The 27,874-nt window shown below is 38.0% G+C and overlaps 1 protein-coding gene across 2 annotated transcripts in view; it reads right to left on the bottom strand.

The window, feature by feature from the left end:
* LOC121880394 (condensin complex subunit 3-like) overlaps window positions 1–24,440 on the bottom strand; it is a 42,542-nt gene extending 18,102 nt beyond the window's left edge. Inside the window, exons 1-9 of one of the 2 annotated variants that reach the window (XM_042387573.1) lie at window positions 24,389–24,440; window positions 21,739–21,840; window positions 20,636–20,869; window positions 17,678–17,906; window positions 15,928–16,064; window positions 10,808–11,166; window positions 6,874–7,069; window positions 6,482–6,703; window positions 4,619–4,777 (exon numbers count right to left, since the gene is read on the bottom strand). In XM_042387573.1, the coding sequence (XP_042243507.1) occupies window positions 4,619–4,777; window positions 6,482–6,703; window positions 6,874–7,069; window positions 10,808–11,166; window positions 15,928–16,064; window positions 17,678–17,906; window positions 20,636–20,869; window positions 21,739–21,831 (1,629 nt within the window). In that variant the 5' untranslated portion in view covers window positions 21,832–21,840; window positions 24,389–24,440. Of the gene's footprint in view, window positions 1–4,618; window positions 4,778–6,481; window positions 6,704–6,873; window positions 7,070–10,807; window positions 11,167–15,927; window positions 16,065–17,677; window positions 17,907–20,635; window positions 20,870–21,738; window positions 21,841–23,996; window positions 24,082–24,388 lie in introns of those variants that run through there. The other variant, XM_042387572.1, reaches the window with a different exon arrangement.
* Between the last annotated feature and the right edge of the window lie 3,434 nt (window positions 24,441–27,874).

Raw genomic sequence — 27,874 nt, 5'->3', positions numbered from 1 at the left:
TCACCTTAATTCCCATATCAAATTCATTTGGTTCCAGGTTTATATAATATTATCACTAAATAATCAAATTTTCAGAAGAAAAAAAAAAGATGGGTTATTGTGTTGTATTAAATTCCTGGTGCTTGGTTTACATAGATGAACAATTGACTTGCCAGCAGCCAGAGAAGGAGCTGTTTATGACTGTAATACAGAACTACTTTTTGTAAAATATCAGTTTCTGTATAATTTGATGTATTCCACTTCTAATAATGTACTGTACAGTACTGTACAGTACTTAAAATGTTAGCTTAGATAATTTTGAACGAGGAGGTTGTGAACATATTGGTGTATTTTTTCTCATGTTTATTAGAAGTGACAAAAAAGCATTTCACACAGAGGCATTAAAGTTTTGAGTACAACACAAGAGATGCTGCAATGCAGGCAATGGTTGAGCAGAAACAAAGGGAGAGGAGAGAAAAGAAATGCTGCGCATGCATGGGACTAACTCATTGCGCTGCGAGAGAGGCTCGTAAGGTAGCCACCATCTGCTTGCCAAGAATAGTCAAAATCTCTAATCACAAACCCACGAATAGCAAGGATTTACTGTATACTTGACAAATTCATGAGTGAGGTAACAGTGGGAGTCGCAACTCAGGAATGTTCACGCATCTTCCACAATATAACACAGCAATAAAATATTAAACCAATTGTTTATTTATATTATTATATACATGACTTTCTTACTTGAATCTAATGGGAAGAGCTATGAAGACCAGGGGAAATGTTGGGTTAAGCATGCACAAAGATTGATTTTTAAAATTCTGAGCTATGAATTGGACCGTGCAACCCCCAAAATTGCATTGAAAAAAATTCAAACCAAGAGTTAGAACAGGCAACCCCCAAAAGTCTAACCAAGGAACGTTGTACCAAAATTACCTTTTTTAGGTCATCATTCTTGTTTGGAGCTTACGTGTGCCATATTTTGTCTCTTATTTTTTAAAACCGACCTTCCGTTTTAACCCCTCATTTTCCCTGGTTTTCAAAGCTCTCTGCACTTCTAAAGAATTTCAGATTTTAGGAATTTGCTTTCATTAAGTAGTTACTATGAACATATCAAGAAAGAATTGCAAACAAACATGTGTAATGCTGTCTTTTATTTTGAGTTACTTAGTGTTTTATAATTTACTGTAGACTTATTCTAATATATATGAGACTATTAATAATTTTGTGGTTACTTTTTACTTTCAGTACCTCAGTACTTTATGAATGAGATACTTTTTTACTTCTATTTGAGTACATTAAACTCAAGTTGATAATCTTTCTTCCCTTTCTCTTCGCCGCAATGTTGCTTCACTCTCTCTCTCTCTTTTACAGGTAATTTAACGGGCAATGATCAGTGGATTTGGCATCCTGTGTACCGCCGGCAGGGCCGTGGACTTGTAACATTCATCTTGCCCGCGGTGCCCACCGTTTCCCTGTGGATGTCGGTCACACTAGAATAACCCACTATAGTGTATCCTTCGTTCCTCACAGCCAAACTGTGGAATGCTCTGCCTTCTTCTGTGTTTCCATATTCATACAATGTCTCACTTGTCTATTTGTAAGTTCTTTTTCTTCTTATCCCCCCAGGCCCGTTGTGGGTCGATGACCTGTGCCCGGGTTGGCTATTTTCCGTAAAAAAAAGTAACATTTCATAAATGTAACAAAACTTTTACTTACATAGCAAAGTTCAGTACTTTTTATTACTCTGTATCTGCCTCATTTCTCACCCCCCTAAACCACTGTCAGCACACACCTGTTTTATCAAGTTTCAAAGTTGTGAATCATTCTTCCCTTTTTTTTTCATATTCATTATTATGATGAAGTTTTATGTCATATAATATATATGGGTCATTCAAATAGTAATTTTTACATACTATACTACTGAATGGGTAAAGACCCATACTCAGTTTAGGAACCTAGTTGTAGTGGCTCATAGGACCCATTAGCAACATTAACCAAGCACTTCATTACATACCGTATATTATGGCATATAAGACGCACGGCCATTTTAGCAGGGCGTATTTAGGGAAACACTTTTGTGTGTATTTTCCTCCTGTAGCCATAGTTTTCTTAAAATAATATACAACCACTCCTCGACTTACAACCACCCGGACATACGACCACCCCAGTCGTACCAAATTTTTTTTCAAATTACGTATTTTCAAGTCCCAACGTTAGTGATTGCGCTGTGTACTGACAAAATTTTCGTTTGTAATTCCCTTTAAAATGGCTGGCAAGCTTAAAAGTGAGAGTTTTGTGGTGCTGAGAAGAAAAAGCGACACCCATTTGAGATTTTCTATGTACAGTGGTCCCTCGGTTAACGATTTACCTCCCATAAGATTCTTAACTTCGGTTAACGAGCAATCCCTCGATTAACGAGTTTTTTACGAGCCGACTTCAACATGTTTTCGCTTGCATTTGGCGGTCCACCAGCTGTAGTATTAGTCCGCCAATACAGTAATCGGTTTTAGGGCTTAAATTCCTTACTATTTTAGTAAATATCAAGAAGTTTATACTATTCAATAATTTTAAAAGTTTAATATTAACTTTTTTAGTCATTTTAACAATTATTGAGCATAATTGAAGGTAAAGAAACTAGTTTCTGGCGTGCCATCCAGCCTGTTAACACACCAGACAGGCGTTAGTCTCTCTCTGTTTTCAGTGGAGGTAACATCTTGCTTGAGACTCTCTTCAACTAAACGCTTTTTTCTGTTTCCAAACAAATTATTGGTCATTTTGAAATATATTTTACATATTGACAATATATAATGCAGTGCAGTGTTGATTTAAAGAAAATAATCTTGAATTACACCAAGAGCTAAAATTTTATGGGTAAAATGGCACCATGGGGTGACTTCTCTTCCACCCCAATGCCTTCTCTTCTTCCTTCTCCTCCACCCCCATTCTAATTCCCATCATCATCATCCAGGAGCCTTCTACATACACACCTCAAAGTAAGTGTACTTTTCTACCTTTTTTGTTGAATTTAGGCAATTTTCGGTGAGCTGGAACCAATTACCCAAAAACCCATTGAAACAATGGTTTCGGTTAACGAGCAACCTGCTGGAACGGATTGTGCTCGTTAACCGAGGGACCACTGTAATATTTTCGCATTTTCGACTTACGACCTGGGTTTGGGTCCCTAATTCCGTCGTAAGTCAAGGAATGGCTGTACTGTATATAGTACCAGCAAATATGAGGAATAAATAAAAATAATACCAGTAAATCAGGTACAGTACAACAAAAAATATTGTATTGCCAAACCGGTAAATAAAACCCAAATGAAAGTTTAACACAGTTGCCATTTGCATATAATCCCTGGCTCACCATAGCAACGCAGGCACCACCTCCACCGATTACCTCGCAAAGTTCCCCCCGCTTCCCCACTGAGCTAGCCAGCTAACTCCTGTGTAAAGAAATGTATATTCCCTTAACATGTTTCTTCTTAGGACAATTATTTCTTTTACTTTTCACAATAAGTATGTAGGCTGGTGTGTGCATGTAAATGAGTAAAAATAAAGTTATGTATACAGTACCTACCCAAAAATACAAGATGAAACCAACCATAACACCAGTAGCCTGATGCTCATAGTGACGAGTCTAACCTAGCTATAATGCTGTTAGCGATGTTAACAGACGCAAATGTGAAAAGAAAGTTATCTGTAAATCTTCATTTGTATTAGGTATTTGTAATTTAAAAATAAATGTTGCAGGTATGGTATTAATAGATTATAATGTTTGTAAGAGTTTAGAAGTGGTTACTGCTTAGCTACCTCTGAAGAGTTGGATGTTTGCTGTATGGACATTAATCAAGTACAGAGTAGTTATAAATCAAGCTTTTATAGTTACAGTACAATACTTTTTTTAATTAATTAAAAATAATAATTAAAAATAATAACAATGTGTTTTAGTAAGCAATAACGTATTCTGGAATTGGGTTAGGTAGAATCTAGCCTACTGGAGACAGCTAACTGGGGGAGTGATTAGCTTATGGAAGACCTCAACTTCACATATAGAATGCAGACTTTTTTTTAGCCATTTTTCAGACAAAAAGTGCATCTTATATGACGTAAAATATGGTATGTGCCTGCTGTTTTATATGACTTCTGACATTCAGCTGTGATCTTGATTTGATACAGGTTTAAATGCAATGTTCATTGGTTAGCAGAGAAACATAATCACAACTCCAGAAATCATAAACCTGACACATTTGATAATTATAATTAAAAAATTTGAGGAAAAATTACAACATTGCATTGCCCGATCCCAACAGAATGTTATACAACAAAAAAGAATTACAAATAAGAATGGTTAGTGTGAGGATAAACAATAAATGAATACATATTATGATCGGTTAATTTACAAATACGTACAGTACTGCTATACACAAAACACCACTAACAGCAAAACAACAGCGAACAAAATCAAATTGGCTACTGTGTTGTTTATATGTAGCTTGTGATCAATTCTGAAACCCAAGTTTGAACCACTAAACCGTTATAAATTAACGGAACCATATTTCTATGGAACAAAACCAAATTCTACGTTGTTTAGGAAGAGTCTGGTGGAAAGCTTACCCACATTTGTATTAACTTACCTCCTCTGATATTGTGGACTCTAAGTCAATGAGAGATTCTTCTTTAATAGCATCTTCCAGTGCCTCCTTGAGCACCTGAGCTCTCGTTAGGTCTAGGCTCCGTACACATTCTTCTACCTCTTCTCGCAGCTGGTTAATCTTCACTTTCAAACGAGCAACCTGGGAAAAGCAAATTTCAATGAGTTTGCGGACAATTATGACCAAATTACGGAATCACAAGCAATCAGACACGTTGATTTGCGTTTCAGAATTATGAGAGAAGCAGAAAAGGATAACATCCCCAAACAGTGACAGAAGAATTGGAAGGATGTCTTGATTTAAGAGCCATGTATTTAAGTTACAGTTGTCATAAGGAGATCCAAATTTTATAAGCCATGGTTTGACACAGATGGGTACACATGCCATACTTTCAACAAGTCAACAAATGAATCTGGAAAATAACAAGCTAAAGTAAAATAAGAGTCAATGGACCTCAAAACAAATTAAAAGGACTTAAAATCATTGCAGTAAACCCTCAATAACTCAGCATGGATATGGTCTTGGAATGCATTAAAGCATAACTCGGGAAATGCCGAGATATATAAAATCATCTGGAAAAATCTCTGCATATCGGGCTACCTGCATCACCTACCATACCACTGTGTCACCTACTATGCATCTGTGTCTCCTACTATGATGCTTCATTCTTTGCCTGCAGTGCTCGTAAGTGTTACTTTTTTTTACATTTAGTAATCACATGTACACATACTGTATATAGGTTAATAATTTTTTATTGTTTTATTTTTGTAAGAGGGGGAAGTACCTCGTTAAGTTGGAATTTGGGATAACTCGGCAAGGCCAGAGCCCCATATGTGCCGAGTTATCGAGGGTTTACTGTATCTTCTTTTCTGATATTTGCCTAAATACAATACTGTAGTACACTAATACAAAACACTACAGTAATTGGTGATATTAAAAAAAAATATTTGAAGTCTTATACTGTATACAGTACAGTAAGATCTTATATTTTGCGAGTAATATAGACTGGAAAAATTGCGCCAAATTCAAATTCGCCAAATGCAAATACAAAAACTAATGGAAAAATAACAATATAGACTGGCCACTCTACATCAACCTCTGATTTTCCCATTTATAACCTCCAAATGATACAAATTCTGCCTTTACTGACCTGATTGTTCACCCGGGAAGTCATGAAACTGACTCAAGAGAAGTGTGTGGCTGCTGCCTGTATGCCCTGATGTCACACAGGGGGGAGGGAGAGTGCGGCTGGCCAGTTACAGCTCACGACCTCAATACGGATGTACACTTCCCACACATACACACCCATGCTCTTCATTTTTCTTATTTTATAGTATATTGTATACTATAAAACACAGTGCTGCACTGTATTGTATACAGTGCATTTTGACATTATTCGACAATTTCCGAATTCTTGTGTTCGATTTATTCGTTGATTTTTTGCACCTTATTCGCATCATTCCAAAGATTGTTCCTCATTATTCCAACCAAAAAACACTTATGCTGTAATATAAAATATTACAGTGTTCAGCTGCCTGGATCTCGCATTCAAGTGGCTGGATCTCGCGAAACTCACGATATTTTACGCCAAGTATAAGACTTGGTTACATGAGGTAGTGCTCGCGAAATATGAGATCTTACTATATATATATATATATATATATATATATATATATATATATATATATATATATATATATATATATATATATATATATATATATATATATATATATATATATATATATATATATATATAGAGAGAGAGAGAGAGAGAGAGAGACTAAATATGTAAACAAATATGGCTTATTGACAATAACAGTCAGTTTAGCCAGTAATTCCTACCTGTAACTTTCTGTTTCGCTTTTCCTCATCAGTCAATATTCGTGGGACTGACTTGCAAACAGGCTCCCGCACCTCAGAAATTATCTCAGCTAACTGGTTGATTCTGGTTGTGGGAGGATATAACTTTCCAAACACTTCAACTAGTACCTTCATTAGGAACTCGCCCACTTTGTCTGATACCAGCAGTGTTCTCACTAGCTGATCCAAGGAACGACGCCCAACCTTGTTGTATTGGAAAAATATGGAAAGAATTTATTTACTTTTATATATATATCTTTACCCATATCAAAACAAATAACCTTTTTTTTTTGTTTTGTTTTTTTAGTTTATCACTAAAAGAATAATTGCATATGAAATAGATTATATTACAAGACTTATTAATATTACCATACCTCATCAGCAAGGTCATAAAGCATGGTCATTTCAGCAAGCTGATTGGTGACAAACTCTTTCTCCATACATCGAACAGCTGTCTCTTCTTCACTTCCAATCTCCAATACTTCCATCATCACATAGTCATGCACATATGAGCAGAAATGCGTCAACTCAGGAAGTACCGAGTCTAAGGCTTCCTCAGCACCCTCATTCCTGCAAAATAAAATTGAATACTCCCAGGTTGGTGATAGTTACAGTACAGGTAATATAATTACAACATACATACATACATACATATATATATATATATATATATATATATATATATATATATATATATATATATATATATATATATATATATATATATATATATATATATATATATATATATATATATATATATATTATATATATTTTATATATTTTATATACTGTATATATATATATATATATATCTTGATAAAATCACACGGGAAGATGGAAACAACGGAGTACCTTAGCTTTCGTCTTTATTCAAGACATCTTCAGAGGCAACTGGATTACATGGACAGAGAGAGGCTTAAATATACAGGGTGACCTAAAAACATGAGGTCAGGTCAAAATGATGACATCCACTAATCCCCACACCAACACACGTAGAGGAGCTTAAGAGAAGGGAGGTGACGTGACTAGACAAGTCAGGTCAGAAAATAGGGGGCCCACAAAATAACTATCATACATCTAGATCAAAGGTTTTCAAAGCATTTTTAACCTTGGGCCACTGACAAATAAATTTATGTAACATATTATCAGTTTTGAACTGTCATTGTGGATCTACATGAAATATATATATATATATATATATATATATATATATATATATATATATATATATATATATATATATATATATATATATATATATATATATATTGATAAAATCACACAGGAAAAAGGGAAACAATGGAGCACCTTAGCTTTCGTCTTTATTCACGACATTTTCAGAGGCAAATGAATTACAAGGACTAAGAGAGGCTTCTGTACACAGGATGACCTTACAAAACATGAGGTCAGGTCAAAAACATGATATCCACTAATACACACACCACCACCACTGCATCACAAGAGGAGCTTATAAGAAAGGGTGACGTAACTAGTCATGTTAAGTCAGGTAAAAATTATATGAGACCAACTAATCATCTATCCTACATCTACCTCAAATGGAAGTGTTTACTGCATTCCATGTAGCAATTGTAATGGAAATTATGTCGGTCAGACTGGGAAAGCATTGCAACTCAGAAATAAACAGCACCAGTACAATATTAGAACAGCATCTGAAAGCACACTCTCATATCAGCTGATCACTAGTAAACAGACCATTTCACGTCCCGTAATTTAACCCTTAAGCCCCGGATGACGTTCCAGAACGTCCGACCAGTGCGCCCCAGGTGATGTTCCAGAACACGCCACTGTTTAAATGCCCAGCGCGGGTTATCAGGATCCAGTGTGACACTTTGCCCATCACAACACACACTCGACCACAGGGAAGCTTCCTGAACATAATTATCTACTTTTGTTTGTTTCAGTTTCATTGTTTGTCTATTTTATCATATTGTATCATAGTAATATTGCTAAAAGTAGTGTAGTTGTATTGTAGGGTAGTATTACTGTAAAACACTGCTATGATTGTGTTATAAATATATTTATTTGTGGAATTATTATTATTTTATGCATTACTTGCTCTACCAAACACAAAGACAGCCAGACAGCCTAGTGACCGACTGGTGAGTGTTGCCAAGAACTTTTTATTAAAAATAATGCAAATAAATTATTCTAAATGAATTTATAGCAAATAAGTATTAAGATCAGTAAATATATACATTATTGGCCACCTCGGACATAAAGGCGAGCTAAAAATAGCTGCTAAGTGCAAAGGGACCACGAGAGTCAGCTGTCAAACCAATGCTGTCTCCTAATCTCCCCCCGCCTCCCTTCCTCCACACGGCCAGGGAAGTTTCTCGAGGGTCAAAATATAGTTTATCTTACTTATTTTTTATCGTTTTATAATTTCAAAGGGTGAAAAATTTTTTTGGGAGAAGTAGATTTTTCTCGATTGACCAGCACCCGAACCCGGGGCTTAAGATTTAAGCTGTGTTAATTTATGAGTGTTTGTTTCAGCATAATACTACAAAAAACAGTGTTTTGTGTATTCTAGATGGGCTGAGGTGCATCTGGGTAGACTCTCAGTCAGGGCAGGGGGAGGGCCAGTGAGGTGAGGCAGCAGACAGTACAGTGCAGTGCAGTACTGTCCGGCTCTCTCAGCTCTATTGCAGGGAGTGCTTGCTGCAAATAGGGTATATCATTACCGTATGCTATATATTTTTCTCATATTCATTAGCTAATAAGAGTCTTTTCAGTATTTTGTGTTTCTCTCAAGTATCAAACTAAATTATTCCATTGAAACCACCTTGATTTAGTGTGAATTCTATTTAAAGCGACCTCTCTTGGAACTCACCTCGCATTATATCGACGTTCTACTGTAGGGGTGTATCATTATTCATATTAATTAATGGGTAAAATTTTACTTTAACTACCGTAAGTATATGAAGGCTTAGATTCGAGATAGGCTATATTGGGTAAATTTTAAGTTTTGGTCATCCCTGTACTTAGACATGCAGATTGTATTATTTTTCTGATGGTTTGGGATGTGTTATGAACGATTTGACCTTCATTTCTATCAGAAATCACTAGTTTCGAGTTACTACACCCCGCTCCCCCCTTACCGGTGTATATTAAGCTAATCTTATAACGTATAATATAATTTATCATACTCTAACCTAACCTAACCTAACCTACGACTTGTACTTTCTTATGCGATAGAAAAATGTTTTGCGACAGAAATCCTGTAGAGATAATGTGTCTTATTGTTTAAAGTACTTAATCCCATAGTGAGAATCTTAAGGTTCCCCAGATGACCAAAACCAAAATAATACCAAAATTGCTTGGAGTTTATACTATGAAATTTGTAGTATGGGCAGCAAATATCCATTAAATTAGTTAATGTGCTTAGTAATATAGTAGTCAATACTGTATAGTATTACTGTGTTGGACAGTAAAGCACAATTAATTATCTAATATTTATTTACAGAGCCGATCAGCCGAGAAGGTTGGACAACTACTTCCAAGCCCATCCCCTGGTCGTCCACAACATTAAATATATATATACATTAGTGACAAAAACTTACATTTTCCAGACATGAAATAAAGAGGAGTGATGAAAACTTCCATTTTGCCCCTAAATTTGTAAGAACTCATTCAGGAGCACTAATACTGTATTGAGTGTGAGGAAATCAAATTTTTAACAAATTTTGCAAAAACGGTAGGTATTACAGTACCTTTGAGAAATTTTATTTTTGACGATACCACCGTTTGTCTTGGAATTGGACATTCAAATTTGATTAAAATATGTCGAAAAAATTTAGATGCCACTTAAAGGCATTATTGACAATTGGCAGATACATGACAGGCAAAATGTGAACACAACAGTCAAAATGTAAACCTTTACTCAGGTGAGCGAAAGAGTTAATAAAGTTTTATATAATACAGTAATATGATGCTGCCAACAGTTTTCATAGACAAGGGTTTGGCATACCGTATTACTTTCCTCATTCCCTAAAACAAATACTCTTGATTGTCATGGGTAACCACCCAAACTGACCACAGTATTTGTTGATCACACAAACATTATATGTACCAGTAGTTTTTAAACCTCAAAACATTTAAGCAAGAATAGTACAGTACTCTATTGACAACCGTGCAAGATACTTAAAGCAGGTTATTCATCACCTTACTTATACCTATATCCAAAAATCAAAAAGAATTTTCTTTGAGAACAACCCAATTTCAAGGAAACCAGATTAGGCAATGCAAAATAATTTTACACACATACACAAACAAACAACCCCTCACCTTAGATGCTGAGCAAGACAACGCCAATATATAGCAGACTCGGGACGGAGGTCTTCTGGGTTCACCACACGTGTTTTTTTAGTAAGTCCAAAGTTGTCAATTAGATCAGCAAAAGGAACATCACGAAATATGGTTTTGAGAGCCAACTCTGCTTCAGAAACAGAGGCCTCAACATCTAGACAAGCAAGAAGATTTAAAACATTTCCATTCACCATCCGTAGCCAAGATGGTATAAGATTTTTTTCTACACAGGACCGTACCATTACATTACGATCCTTCAGTCCTTCTGAGATCAGTCGCAACCGCTGGGCAATTGTCAAGGATCTCAAGTGCACCTTCTGGGAGATTTCCATGTAAGCCTGAAAATAGATTTTATGCTTAATGCCCATCATAATAATGCCTGCCCTACCCCCTCACCTGAAATAAATATAAATGTGATATATATACAGTGGTCCCTCAGTTAACGAACGGTTAGATTAACGAATTACCTCCCATAAGGATCTTCAATTCGGTTAACAAACAAAACTTCGATTAATGAAATCCTTACGACAAACACGTTTTGTTGTGAGCATCAGCTGATCAGCTGATGGACTAGTTTGCCAATTCAGCTATCTGCTCTATGTTTACATTCATTTCCATTGGAGTAAATATCAAGAAAATTGTGCTCTTTAATATTTGTGCATTTTTTATATTAAATTATTGGTCATTCTAAAATTTAGCCATCCAAGCTGTCTACATAAAGTTTTTGAACTACTGTATTATTTTTGGCTCGATATATGTAACTTTATTCATTTATTGAAACTTATTTACATGCACACACTGTCCTAAGGGCAAAGCTGCACTGTACATGTAATCAAAATAATGTACAAACTGATTACTAAAATTTTTGTCTAGTGCAAACTATCACATGTTTACATTCAAATTAATCACAATCTTAAAAGAATTCCAGCAATATAAATTATATTCTCCCCGGTCACTTCTATTACATTTTATAAGCAAAAAAGAAAACTCAATCTAATGGACAAAAATAAACAAATAAACACTTCACTAGACCTTCAGCACTAACTGTCAAACATGTCACTGTCACCCCTCCCTCCTCCCAGCCAGGGTTTGGTGGTTATACAGTAGGCTTTAAGTTTTTATCTTATATAATATCACAAACTAAAGTTAGAATATAATTTATATTGCTGGAATCCTTGTAAGACAGTGAATAATTTGAATATAAACGTCACATATTTTGCACAAGATAAAAATTTTAGTACATTAGTGTACTGTAGTACATTTCATAATGCTAAGTTTTTCAACTGTATTTTTGGGTAGATTTACATAAATTTAATTTATTTTCATTCATTTACATGCACACACCATACTAAAAGAAACGTAAAAGAAATGAATGACCTAAGAGCAAACTTATACTATAAATGTACTAAATGATTACGGCATTAAAATTGTTGTCTAGTGCAAATTATAGCTGTTTATATTCAAATCAATCACTATCTTACAAGAATCCCAGCAATGTAAATTATATTCTCCCAGGTCATTTCACTGGCATTTTAAAATAAGAAAAGTTTAGTCACTTAAGGACTGTTAAATAAACACACGAGACCTTCGGCTCCAACTATCAAACATGTCACTTCACCTCCTGCTCGCTCGCTCCTTCTCTCTCCCCCAGCCAGGGTTTTAGGCTTAGTTTTTATATTATATAATATCTCAGACTAAAGTTAGGAGAATATAATTTGCATTGCTGGAATCCTTACAAGACAGCGAATAATTTCAATATAAACGTCATATATTTTGCATGAGATAAAAATTAATCACCTGTATCACATTACAGAAGTGATTTAAGAGTAAGAAAAGAAAAAAAAATTATATATACAGTATATATATATATAAATATATCAGCAAGCGCACACTGCCAGTGTTTTATCGCATTAACAAGAAAGCCTGGATGACCCCAGTACTGTATAAGGATTGGTTCATGAATTGTTTCATTCCTCGAGCTAAGGAGTATTGTCTGCAACAAGGGATTGCATTCAAGATTTTGCTGATTTTGAATAATGCTCCGGGACACCCACCACACCTGGACGACCAGCACCCTGATGTTAAGGTAGTCTACATTCCACCTAACACTACCTCTGTCATCCAACCCATGGATCAAGGTATTATTGCAGCTTTTAAAGCAAATTATTTACGTATGACCTTCGCTCAGGCTGTTGCTGCTTCTGAAGGTGAGAAAACGCTCAGACAGTTTTGGTAGGAGTACAACATTTTGACATGTATAAAGAACATTATTGTAGCATGGGATGAGGTTACACAACAGTGCATAAATGGAATATGGAAGAAAATACTGAAAAGATATGTGAACAGTTTCAGAGGATTTAATGAAAATGAAGTTATTTCTGAGATTAATAACAAGATAGTGGAGTTAGGTAAACAGCTTGTTAGAAATTGATAATGAAGATGTTGAACAGTTGGTTGAAAGTGTAGCAGAAGAGCTAAGTAACGAGGATCTTGTCGAACTGGAAGCACACAAAAATGCAGAGGAAGAAGCGAGTCGAAATGTAGAAGGACCTGCACCCCTTAAAAATTTTTCAGTGAAACAAATGGCAGAGGCATTTGCTACAATTAATAAGGGGATGCAAATGTTTGACGGAATGGATAAAAAATTATGAGCATTTTGCCAAAGTTGACAGAATGGTCCAAGATGCACTTGCTTGCTACAGGGAAATTTATAATGAAAAGAAAAAGCAAACTGTGCAGTCTAAATTGGACATCTATTTTAAGGAGTCCCCCATTGCTGTCTCCTCACGCCCCACCAGTGCTGCCTCTTCACTCCCTAAAGATGATCCAATACTTTCAACCAGCAATTTACCACTGTACATAAACCTGTCTGAAGAAAGCGACATTGATGACCCACCCAGCCCTGTCTCCTCCTCTGCTTCATCCAATTAATATAGTCTCCATGTATCCTGTAAATAGAAAATTATGGGGGCCTCGTGCATTCAGCCGACTACATTAAAGGTAAGTGCTCAGTCACACTGTATCCATTCTTCATTATTGGTTATTTTTACTGTACAGTTAACCCTCACTTTACGCGGTTAATGTAACCCGGAGGGTCCCGCGTAAAGTGAGAAACTCGTAAAGTGAATAACATAACATGTGGGATTAATTGAAATGGAGTCCGGGCCGATCCCCAAACTCCACTTTTTGACGACACACAACTATGTTGTAGTAAAAATATTATCTTAACTTTATGATGGTATGCACACACAATTAATAATTAAGAGAAATATCAATAATATTAGGTTTTTTAACACTTACATTAGTAGAAAAAATGGCTGGGCACACGGGGATGGGCGGTTGGTTCCGAGGCAGAGGGCAGATTATTGGCCCTCACCTGTGTCACTTGTATCAATTGTATCACTATCCACCACAGAGGCTTGCAGGGCCTCTTTGTCAAACTCCCCAAAGTCCATATAAGTCCATATCCTCACCATAATTATCACTATCACTGACTTGGGCCGGCTGTGGTGGGTGGCGGGTGAAGAACTGGTAATGTTTTGATGACTGGGCGACCTTGTGCGCACCATGTTCGCGCCGCTTACACAACATGGCGGATGGCGGGAGGTTTGGATCCAAAAATGGCGCGGCTCGCCAGCCGCTCTCCGCGTAAAGGGGTACACGCACCGCGGAATGTGAGCATCCTGGGTTCCGGCAGGGCACCGCGTAAACGCGGAATGTGGGACCGCGTAAAGTGAGGGTTAACTGTACTGTATTTCATTTTAATTTTTTTTGCATTTCCGACTTACGACCTGGATTTGTGTCCCTAACCCCATCGTAAGTCGGGTAGGAGCTGTATTCATTCACAGTGTTGCATGTCAGGCGTGCATTCATTTGTGTGTGTGTGTGTGTGTGTGTGTGTGTTGATGGCGCAGTGGTGGTGATATAGTACAAGTCGTGTGAAGAAGACAGCAGACGATGCATCACCGCTACTGCAATCCAGTTGACTTTCATAACATCACACTGTATATACTTGTGTAGTATTTAGAGTGCTTAAATGGATTTTTCTAACTATATTTATTTTCGGTCCTAAATTTATGGTACACTACATTATTAAAGATAGGGTATATACATAATACTACATATTAAAGAATGTTATTCACGAAATTCTACATTTGTGGGTGTCCCAGGAACCTATCCCCAAGGGCAGATTTATGAAGGATCCTGACTCCCCTCCCTCCCTTTTCACAAGAAAATTCCAAATACTCTTTTCTTTAAAGCAGTATTGTACTCAGGCATTTTTGTATAGTAAAAAGTATTTACTACTGACTTCAGAATATCTCCTACTATCAAGTGCGCATGGCTTCAAAATGCCCATGATATTGGTCAATTTAAAAAATCTTCTGGTGAGCTTCTGGGTGGGTGGGCTCGCTGCACTCGCCATGTTCCCCCCACCCACAACTTCCTGGACCCCCCTTCCTCCTTTTGACATTCTTGGTTCTGCATGTGTTGTCTAATGGTAGACCCTGCTGCCATATGGCATCACGAAAATTGTGACCAAGTCCAAGGTTACTGATCTGACTTTCAGCCTCATTTGCCCACAATTGCAGGGTCTCAATTGTTTCTCTTACTTTGACAACACAACATACATACATCATTTCTCACTATTGATTTTTTTTTATTTCTGTATTTATTTATGGTTCTTATTTATTATTATTATTATCATTATTATTATTAGTGTTGTTATTATGATTATTGTTTTTTTTATAAATTTTATTTACAATGAACTAATTATTATTATTTTTGTTATAATTATTATTAAATTTTCGCCCTCCAGACCCCGATGTGGGTCAGTGACCTGTGCCCAGGTGGGCTAATCCTGTAAAAAAAACAAAACAATAATACTGTACAGTAATAAAAAAATAAAATAAAATAAATAAATAAAATAAAAAATCTCACAAATGTTGAGGTACTAGTGTACAGTACTTATAAGAACACCAGCTTTTATTATGTTTTTATTTATAAATCTGAACATACTCGGTACTCTTTGCCATCTTAATAGAATAAATAGCTAATTAAGAAATTTTCAAGACCTGCGCTCTTGGCTGAACAATATTTACCTGGCGCCGAACCAGGTCCCTGACATCACGGGTACGCTCCAGAATATCAGGTAAAGTTTGGAATGTGATGGCTATGTTTGACAGAACAGCACGTCGAACATCAGGATTTGGGTCCATGCACATATGATAACGGTAAGCTGCAAATAAACATCAAAAGATTTAAGTATCCAGCAACTTTTAAGCTATTTAGTATACAAAACATATTTTCAGCTGACAGCAAAACTGACAACCTGAATTAATGTATCTAAACAGGAACAGATCTGGAAGTTTTAAAATGGGAGGGGTGAACATCAAGCTGTTAACAGAATGCCAGGTCTCACTGGAAACAGACTTAAAACGAGTGAAATTGTCTCCTTCAAACCAAACTGATTTGATTGGAGCAGAATATATCTAGTAAAGTATTAAGAGCATGAATGACCGTAAATATGTAGTCCATATTCATCTTGATTCTATCCACCCTGAACTACATCAAGACTGTGAGAATCATAATCAGGCTAATCTGCACTGGAGTCCCTTAATGAACAGCATTACAGGAAATGATGAACTAAATCTCATACAACTGATTTACAGATGAAGAAAAGATATGGAAGTACAGGATGACAATCTCAGTGCTTAGTACCAAGAAATATTAAGAGCAGAATCTCCAAAAGTATTCAAGACCAAATGAAGGAAAAAGCAAGTACAGTGGTCCCTCCATTAACGAGTGGTTTAATTAATGAGATTTCAGTTCACGAGTTAGCGCCCAGAAGAACTTTGTTCAATTAACGAGTACAAATTCTATTAAAGAAGGCCTTTTGAGAAACACGTTTTGGTGCGAGCATCAGCTGATAGACTAATCCGCCAATAATCGGTTCTATGTTTACCTTTGTTTCCAGGGGAGTAAACACCGAGAAAGTTGTGCTCTTGAATATTTTGGCAATCTTACATTAAAATTATTGGTTATTCTGAAATTTAGTTAACATATTGATAATATACAGTGCAGAAATTAAGAAATACAAAGGCATTAGAACCAATGCACTCGGTAAAGAATATGGTAAGTCGTCATCGAATGTGTCGACAATCAACCGTTTGTGCTGACACAAATGTAAACAAAGCCGCCGGGAATTCTACCTACACATCTCAAATTAAATGTTAAAATATTTTATTTATTATTGTACCAGTATACTGTACAATACTGTATTTTGTTTATATTTAATGTTTTATTAATTCTATTACCAGTATACAGTACTTTGTATATACCTTTTAATTCACTTTACGGGAATTCTGTGAGTTGGAACCAATTGCCCAATTGAAATAATATATTCAGTTAACGAGTGACTGTGGAACCAATTGTGCTCGTAAATGGAGGGACCACTGTATTGATAAAGGGGGATGAGTGAAGGGTCTATCAAGATGTACAAGGAACTAAATGAAGAAAAACTAAAATATGGTTTAATATCAAATCAAAATTTTCACATTCTTACAATGCCAACAGAAAAGGCTGATTATGAAATTAATCCAAGATCTTATTGCAATATCTCTATCTACCAAGTTTGGTTAAAATTCATTACCATTTACAAAACTGTCACATTCACAACTCTCATATGCATGCACAGAAAGTAGGAATTCGTATGGATGGCAGAATAAAACAAGGGAGTGTATCTTAGTTGACTAGATCATAATACAATACAGTATAAAGTTTAGGGTAACTCCACCATCCTTTATATCTTTCTCATGCCCTTACATAATGTGTTTATTTTACTGTATTCACCTTTTATAACTGGACATTCTTTGTTACGGGGATCTTGTAGGCGAGCTAAAGCTAATACAGCCTGCACTCTCACTAGTGGCACTTTGTCCTGAAGGCGATGTAGCATGGTGTCATAGATGTTGTTGTACAAATCATCATCAATAACTGCTTCTTCACCCATGTGGTTGAGAAGTTTATTAATCAGCTGACAAACACGATAGCGAACAGCTTGGCTATTAGCCTCATGGTTCTGTAGAGAAAATACAGGAGTGGAGTTTCTTCTCAACTTGGGAAGAATCAAAGTAATCATGACTGTAATGTACACAGGTAAATAAATATAAATAATTTTCACTTGTGAGTGCTGGGATTGAAACTCTGACCATCAAGGTCAGCAATAAGTCCGCTATCCACTGGACCATGATGGGCTAATAGCTACCCACCTTAACCACTCTGTTGTGCCAGGAATTTAATTAAAAAATTCTCTAGGTCCCATGTGTGGGTGGGCTGACCTAAACCATCGGGCCCACTGTTGTGGGCATGGGACCTTGAGCTACAAGTGAATTGCCCGACTGCCAACCTTGGTGGTCCAGGTTCGAATTCCAGCACTCACAGGTTGAAATGGTTTATTACAAATGTGGTTGGAGAGGCTGAAACCCGAGATGATCATGAAGAGCAGAAAATAACATCTCAATAGATGTGGGATCCAGAGGTGGTCTCTTGGATTCTTTATCTGGGAATTTGTCACTACACTTAAGGACAATATGGATTGCTAAATGAAAGAGGCAGACACTTGGTGGAAGCCTATTCTCCATGGTTGACCTCACCCACACCCCCCACTTTCCTGTGGGGGCTGAGAGCAAGGTGAATGGACATTATATACAGTACTGTACTAATCATTCATTTCTGGTGTCTTTTTCAATGAAAGCAAAAGGAGACAATAAGCTTCATTAATCACTGCACTAAAACACAATCAATAAGAATACAGTATATGAGATTTACTTTAGCCACAGCATGAAACAGAGAAGTACATAAACCACACCAATACAAAGGAGATGTACAATCACGGTCGAAAGTAATCATCCACTCCACCAACAAACTCCTGCGCCTGGCTCGATCCTTTCTGCACGCTAAGTCACATTGGGTGGAGAGGAGGAATGGTTGACTTGGGGGTAGGCTGTTGGTTGGGGGGAAGGGAGAAGGGGAGAAGAGGGGAGGGAGGAAGGGGGAGGGAGGAAAGGGGGAGGGGAGGAAAGGGGAGGGGGGAAAGGGGAGGGGGGGGAAAGGGGGGGAGGGGGAAAGGGGAGGGGAAAAGGGGGAGGGGGAAAAGGAGGGGAAAAAGGGGAGGGGGAAAAGGGGAGGGGGAAAAAGGGGAGGGGGGAAAAGGGGAGGGGAAAAGGGGGAGGGGGAAAAGGGGAGGGAAAAGGGGGAGGGGGAAAAGGGGAGGGAAAAGGGGGAAGAGGGAGGGGAAAAAGGGGAAGGGGGAGGGGGGGGGAGGGAAAAGGGGAGGGGAAGGGGAGGGGAAAAGGGGAGGGGAAAAGGGGAGGGAAAAGGGGAGGGGAAAAGGGGAGGGGAAAAGGGGAGGGGAAAAGGGGGAGGGGAAAAGGGGGAGGGGAAAAGGGGAGGGGGAAAAGGGGAGGGGGGAAAAGGGGGAGGGGGAAAAGGGGAGGGGGAAAGGGGAGGGGGAAAGGAGGGGAAAAGGGGGGAAGGGGGAGGGGAAGGGGGGAAGGGGGAGGGGGAAGGGGAGGGGAGGGGGGGAAGGGTGAGGGGAAGGGGGAGGGGAAAAGGGGTGGGGGGAAGTGGGAGGGTAGTATGTGATGAAAGTTTTTCATCAGCGAGAAGGATGGATGTAATTTTTTTTCACTATAGTGTATTATCTGAGGTTTACATGCTTGAAAGAGTAATAGATGTATACCCTTATTTTAAACTTATTATAATGTATCATCCATTTCCTTATTTATATTTTTTTTCAGGTTTTAAACAACGGTAATTAGATATTTATAATAACATTGATATGAAAAGAAATATTGAATACAAGGAAGGAATTCACATTTATTTTTAATATTTACCAACACAGATCATATATTAATCTCAATAGCTTGTCCACTGCCCTCGTCACCTGTCAATTGTGGTATCCCCGGCCTAAAATTATATAATTTATATGAATTATGAGTTAAATTGTTTTGTTTGCATTACACACCTGAAATTAGTCACTTTAATATATCATATGCCAGCCTCTTTCCCAAGTTCCCAGACTCCTCCCAGCAGGTTAACCAACGTCTAGGAGTGACCCCAACCTCATTTTCAATTTCTGAGATGCTGTAGCCAAACACGCGCAAACCAACAATTCGACCGTGACTCCCCAATCGACACTCTTTAGCACCCTTCCTGGGCTGGGTGTGGTGCAATAGCCAAATGCCACAGAGGTTTTCCCTCACGTAAGCCAGAAGCTTCTTTAACCCTAATCACACATTATTTGCCACAAGCTCACTTCCATTCCTCACCAAAATCTCAAGTAAAGGCAGAGATAACTAAGGGAAAAGTTAAGTCCATGACACCTCACTGGACACCCACTCTCCTGGTTGGTTGATTGTTTGGGTTTTATGCCATCAACTGCCAGGGTCATTAAGGCCATCAACGTCAAGCTACATCTACCAACCTTAACACCTTCTTCTGGCAAGGATAATTCTAAAACTACTTCCACTCTTACTATATATTATGTGGCCCTTGACTTGTGTCCTCCTACCCTACCCAGATCTGCCACCTCTAGCTCTCCCCCATCAATACCTCCCTCACCCTCTTGTGACCCGTCATGTAGAAAGGCCTTGAGCTCGTGGGTATGGTAGGAGTGGATGATTACTTTTGATCACAACTGTACATCAACCAAAGCACTGGGACAGTGATCACATCAACATATCCAAACAAATATGAAGATTTAATGGCTTAACAGTACTGTACTGTACTTGTTAAATGCAAACTTACATCCAAGAGAAACAAAATCAGGTGAACCAGGAATGGATCTGCTTCTTCCTCTTCATTATCATTTTCATCGTCCTGATCTCTGTCTTCACCTTTTTTTTCTTGTTCAGTCTTTTTAGTAGTAGCAAATTTTGCCACAAAGTTCAGAGTTCTCTCAACTGAAGGCTGTTTGTCTCCATGAATTAAGGACTTTTTCAATAAGCTTGTAAATGCTGCCAGAAACTCACTGAGGTCACTCTGAAAAATAATTGCGAAGGTCATTATACAGTATAAATTTTCTACATGTCTGCAATAAGTATGAAGTTTTCTGCAATATAGGATGACAATGCACAATACTGTACAGCACAGTACAGTACTACCTAGACATATACAGTACAGTACCATACAGAGTAAAAAAAATAACCATCTCACTTGTCTAATGACCACCCCTACACTTCCATATTAAAATAAATAACTTGATAACTTAAGCTTCTACACTGGTCTAGTGATAAAGTCCTCAAAAAATAAACCAGTTAACAATAGACTGTACTCTACTCTAAAAAGAACTCCTAGTCTCTAAAGGGCAGTCGTTGCACCAAGTAACCTTCTTGTGTAAATGTTGGGAAAAGGAGGGAAGGTTATTCCTAAACAATGAAGCACTGCACTAACTTTGGTGATGCCAATCAAGAACCAATCACCAGCTCCTAATCATGTTGAAAGTTAAGGAGTAAACCAGCAAAATAATCATGTGCTATTTACCCACTCATAACACAGTACTAGTCTGTAATTTAAGGCAAGAGGGTTGAGTAGGTGATAGAAGACATGGTAGCCTTCTTGACAATTAAGGTTCCAAATGACAAGTAAAACTAAGACTTTACTTTTTTTACCTTTATTTTAATCAGACCTAAACTTAGTTTATTTAGACTCAAGAGATAGTATGCCAGGGGCTTCATAATATAGTTAAATTCTAGTAAAGAGCCAAACACCTCTTGTCTACCTAAGCTCCAGGATCAGAGCAGTGCTGCAAGATGCTCTAGAAACCCATAAGACCACTTACAGTACAGTACATGGTACATGTATTTGAAAATTTAAAAATACTTTTCCCAGTAAACACCCCTGTAACATACCTTCAAATAAATCTTGATCAAGGCCTTCACCAGCTTGGGGTGAGTTGCTGCTGTTTGCTGACAGTCTGTGAAAATTTGCTTCAAAGTAGACATTTCTGAACCCTGGAAAAGAGATCATAATTGTCAATATTACCAGTACTGTACATAAAAAAAATCCACTACTGTGTTGGCTTACAACATCTAGTAAATAAACCTTTCCTAATGTTAAATAAGCCCTAATTATAATTTTTTTTTCCTTATTTAACTGCTAGAGGAGCAGCGGGTGATTCTCTTTCTTTTTTTTAAAACCAGGTGTGTTTATCTGCACATGATAACAGCCAGGGTGACCATAATTAGCACTTTTGGGGTTTTCAGTCGTCTTCTAATTTGGTGTCACGATGAAGGCAAACACCAGCCTAAGATAAAGAAAAAATAACCGCAGCATTCCTTATAATACTAATTTTGAAATAAATTCAGCAATTCTGTTTGAATGAAAAATTTTGCACATTTTTAGCAAATCACACTTTATTCATGAATCCAGTATTTTTCCACCTGTAAAATCTGGTCACCCTGACAACAACCACAACATGATTCTGTATCACTTCCTGCTACAAGTGGCTTAATTTTAACCTCTTCCATCAGATAATAAAAGCTCACTCGTAACAATGGTTTTAAATTAGACAAATTTAGATTTAGGCGCAAAATAGGTAAACATCGGTTTGGAAATATAGTGGATGAATGGAACAAGTTACCAAACATCATCATTAACTTGAATACGCTGCATAGCTTCAAACATAGGTTGGATGGATATATGAGCAATAGGGGTTGGGTGTAAATGGGACTGCCCAGTATGGGCCAATAGGCCCGTGCAGTTTCCTCCATTCTTATGTTCTTATGCAAGTCCATTACCAATGAACAACATGAGATTGATGTGACCACGACTGGCAGCATTTGGCATTTATTTCATAGTCAGAAATCTATGAATGAAAAATGGTTCAGAGGTTACATATATAATATTTTTTCAGGCAACCCCAAAATTTTGGTTAATATATAGAACTAATCCGCCAGGGCTGCAAAGCGCCAATGCGGCGGTATCATCTCACGTCCAGAAAATGCCTCTAAATTTACCACTCGTAGTAAATTATTTCTGTTTAATATACCAAGGAAGTTAGGTAAGTTTGTCTGGTTTGGTTGGTTGGGTCTGTTCTTCATCCCCACAAATGTTAAGTAGCATTTATTTTTAAAATATCCATTTTTTAACATATTTCCACAAACTAAAACAGTCTCCACTATAATAACAATGAAAATCCGGCGTTATTTTATAATTGTTTTCAATCGATTTCGCCTACAGGTTAGTCCTATATAATTATCAAAATGTTTACCCAGCTCAAAAACTGAATTTGAGAATATGTGACTGTTACAGAAAGAACGTAGGTAGGTTTATTTGGTTAGATTGGCGAGGTCTTCTAACAATGCTTCTGTTGCTTGTTTTACATATCAACTAAAGTTAGGTTAGGTTTAATTTAGAAATAACCACTTTTTAACACATTTGCACAAACTACGAGTGTCCACTATAAAACAGTGAAATTCAGGCGCTTGGTTAATATTCGTCCATTGGCTGTCCACAGGTTCCCGCAATGTTTACCCGATTGTTATACTCCACACTTAAAGAGTCAGTTGTCTCCTCCCTACCTCCTCCTCCTTGTATGTTAGGTTAGGTTAGGTTAGGTTAGTTTGGTTCCTTTGCTTTGAGAATAGTTTTTTTTGTTTACTCAAATTTGACCTCCATTTTTTGGGCAAATTAGCAGTTTCTGTGAAAAATGAAAATGCATTTTTAAACCGTTAATTTACAAAAGAAATGAAGGTCAGATTTGAGTAAAACAATGAAAAACGTGAAGAAAAAAAACTATTCTCGTGCCAAAACCTGAGGGCAGCCAATGGACGAATATTTACCAGGCGATTTTATAATCGTATTCTAATCGGCAGTGGTCAGTAGTCAATTATTACCTTACAAACTTAATATCCTAAAATTCGCTGAATGACTAAAACGATTACAATATCTAAAGTATATAAACAAGTTACATATGAAAACTAAGACCATACACAACATATCAAATATTACTGGGGTGCTGGCTTGGATGATTACGCCTACAAACCTGACAACTGGCCAAATTCCCTTTTATTGCCCAATTTAATACTATCTCTCTATTAAAGGGTGAATAAAACTATACTACACAACCTTACCCCAAAGTTGATAACAAATCTCTCAGGATACATACCACACTAGTAAGGCGACGTATAGAGAGGAAAGTAAAGCTCCCGCCAAAAGGGTTTATGTTATGACGTTAAGCCGCTGTCTTCAAAACACAGCTGAGTGGGTGGTTCGTTTAAACTTAAATATATTTTAAATAAAACATATTTCAAATAATATAATGAAATCGGTATATTGTAATTGATTTAAGTATTCCGAAGTTGCTTATATAAGAATTTTTTGTCCCTAACATAAGATAGATACATTATATTTTACAATTGGTGAAAGGAAGAGGAATAAACTATTTTTTTTTTTTATCCTCTTCACCACTGATCGGCTTGTTAGCCGCTTGGGCGATCGGTCACGTCTCTGTCACGCACTGGTGGCAAATACTGGGCATGCACCGGCTCCTGAATGTACCTGAACCCGCTCCAGTGTTGGTCAAGTCTTCTCTTGAAAGAGCTCACACTCGGTGCCGTCACAACACTCTCTGGTAGATTGTTCCAAGGGTTTACAACCCTCACTCCGAAAAAGTTTCCCTCACGGTTTTCTGGACTTGCGGCTTCTTCAATCTTGAGCTGTGACCCCTTGTGGAGCGAGCGTCCGCCAGCTCCAAGTAAGGACACTCAACTGAGTAGTGCCCCCTGAGATGCTTATACACCTCAACTAGGTCCCCCCTTGCCCGTCTGTAGTATAAGCTAGGCAAGTTCAGGCGCTCCAATCTCTCAGGGTAGCTGAGGTGCCGAAGTGCAGGCACCAGTTTGGTGGCCCTCCTTTGAACATTTTCAACCAACTGACAGTCCCTAGCATATCTCGGGGACCAGATGGGGTGACAGTACTCCAGATGGGGAAGCACTTCACTCCTGAAGATCGTCACGAGGGACGGACCGTCTAGATATCTGAACGACCTTCTTATAAGACCCAATAATTTATTTGCCTGATTTACCTTCTTCTCACAATGGCCCGAGAACTTCAGCTCATTGTCAACATACACACCTAGGTCCTTCTCACACACAGTCTCAACTAGTGCATTTTCTTCATCCCGTTGGGACATATGATACGCCTCCTTACCGTTGGTACGCCCCAGGTACATCCTCTTACACTTCGTGACATTGAATCTCAGCAGCCATTTCTTCGACCATTCCTGGAGCCCACAGAGGTCCTTCTGCAGCTCTTCACAGTCCGCTTGGTTCTTGATTTCCCGAAATAACTTGTCATCATCGGCAAACATTTGTATGGAGGAGTGTACAACGTCAGGCATGTCATTTATGAAACAAACAAACAACAGCGGGCCCAATACACTACCCTGCGGTACCCCACTTGTTACAGGTACAGATGACGATTTCGTGCCATTAATCACCACACATTGCTTGCGGTCATGTAGAAAGTCTTCTATCCACGCTAGGACATTTCCCCGAATTCCGTACCCTTCCAGTTTGATTTTCAGCCTTTCGTGGGGTACACTGTCGAAAGCCTTGGCAAAATCTAGGTAAATATTGTCGATATTACCACCCCGTTCTAGAATATGGGTCCAAATATCCAATACCTTGAGCAATTGTGTCAAGCAAGAGCGCCCCGGCATAAAACCGTGTTGGCAATCTTTTACAAGGTTGTTTCGTAGTAGATGTTCCATCGCGGCATCTCTGATAATACTCTCAAGTACTTTACATATTATGCTGGTCAGGCTCACCGGTCTATAGTTGTTCGTGGAGTGACTATCGCCCTTCTTGAAGATAGGACTCACATAAGCCACTTTCCATTCACTGGGGACCGTTTGTTCATCCAGCCATTTACAAAACAGAATCTTCAGGGGCTCTGCAAGCTCGTTGCACAACTCTCTTAGCACTCTAGGATGCACCATGTCAGGTCCGGGACTTTTATGGACCTTTAGCCTGGACAGTTTATTTCTAATACCCTCTTCTGTGAACACAATGTGGGTCAGTGCTGTGTCGAACCGTCTGTCCTCAAACGCAGGAAGGTTAGTTGCATCCTCTCTTGTGAACACTGAGGAAAAGAAGCTGTTCAATGCCTCAGCTTTATCCTGGTCAGAATCTGCGTAACTACCATCTTCAAGCCTCAGGTCTGATACTCCTACTCGCGTTTTCAATTTCGACTTTGCATAGCGGTAAAACGCCTTTGGGTTTGACTTGACCTCGCGAGCAACCAGCCTCTGGAACTCCTTTTCAGCCCTCCTACACTCTATCTTTGCTTGGTTTCTGGCTCTTGCATACATCCTCCTGTCTTGCTCATCGTTTGACCCAACCCACGTCTTGAATTTCTGGGTTTTCTTCTTAATTTTGTCGACCGCCGCATGGTTCATGTGTAGGGATCCCCTCGTATTCCTAGAAGCACTGGGTTTGGTCTTGGGTATATATTTATCGATCAAATGGGTCATTTGTGGTGAGCGCCACAAGTGTAAATAAGTACGTAAATTAGTATGAAGAACACTAAAAGTAAAGGGGAATAGGAGTAGAGGCAAGCATATAAACACTAATTAGTGCAATGAAAACTCGCAAAAGAAGAAACTGCTGGCACTGGCAGTTTACCAGTTTAAAGCAAAGCTACGGAGGAAACAGGAAAATCACCAGAACATGTATGTTTATATATTATCTTATGATCAACATGCCGGAAGGGTTAACGAACTACTGTATACAGTAGTTAATTTCAGCCTGACTCAACACTCTTTAAGGGTGACTAATATCAGTGACTGTGGTGAGTTACTGAGGTGAGTAATCAATTCAATTCAAGGTAAAATAATGCCGTTTATTTTTTTCTTAAAGGTACGCTACAATTTCACCTGATGATTAAATACACAACGCAACCTAGGATAGGTTAGATTAGGCTGGGTGTTTTAATCATCAGGTGAAATAAGCTAAGGTGGGGGTAGCCTACTAATACAGTATCTATGTGATATGATAACAGAATTCCAACTTTATTTAGCAATGTCAGAATAAAGTTGGTTAGGCTGAGAAATTAGCTTTGATCGTGTTTTGTCGTATAATGGCATCATATTCGTAATCAAGCATTATGTCATAATCACAATCATTTATTAACGCTAGTTTGTCACTAATGACAAAACAACATAAAGTCTCGAAGGTCAGAGCACCTGAAGATTCTCTCCAGGTTATTTCATCTGAAGATTAACCACCCTAACGCTAACTAGCTTTACCTCCCCAGGTGATTAATTTAATTTTCAGGTGATTCGGTTATAGGGATGACAACCTCTTCGTTGGACACGGCTATTTGTCGCCAATTATAATTATATTTAGACGAGTAGCCTATGTGTAAATTCATCAAAGACCAAGTTCGTGATGTTGTCACAATGACTCGGCGACTGAGTCATGAAGTGAATACATGTATGCTTAGAGGTAACGATAGGTTGAGTTAATATCTATAGGAGGATTAGTGACCTTGATACACAGGATCTACAGTACTATAGGTGGAGTTAATAATTAGGCCTAGTAAACTTACTACACTCAATACCCACACTATATATTGTAGTAAATGAAACCTTCGGGGAATTTGAAGAGGCTGAAGATGAAGGGGCCGTGGAAGTGGTTGTCGATCGGTGAAGAGACTATATGTCCCACTTCCAGACTTCCTGTGAGGGGGCTACACTACGTGGTGTTGTTAGTCCCCCGTCCAATCTCTTTTCATATATTTGTTTAAGTACTCATATGAACCTAATAAGGATAACATGATAGTGCAGTGCTGTTATCTACGGCTGTAATCAATTCAAGGTAGAAGGCAGCTACCAAACAGGGAGGTACTACCGCCTGGGAAGATATTGGAAGCATGATGTGTTGTCTAATGGTAGTCCCTGCTGCCATATGGCATCACAACAATTATGACCAAGTCCCAGGTGAGTGATCAAACTTCTCCTCATTTACACACAATTATTTATCT

This window comes from Homarus americanus, unplaced genomic scaffold (assembly GCF_018991925.1).
Source record: "Homarus americanus isolate GMGI-L3 unplaced genomic scaffold, GMGI_Hamer_2.0 scaffold50165, whole genome shotgun sequence".
Classification (NCBI taxonomy): domain Eukaryota; kingdom Metazoa; phylum Arthropoda; class Malacostraca; order Decapoda; family Nephropidae; genus Homarus; species Homarus americanus.
This window is presented reverse-complemented; position numbering and strand designations above follow the sequence as displayed.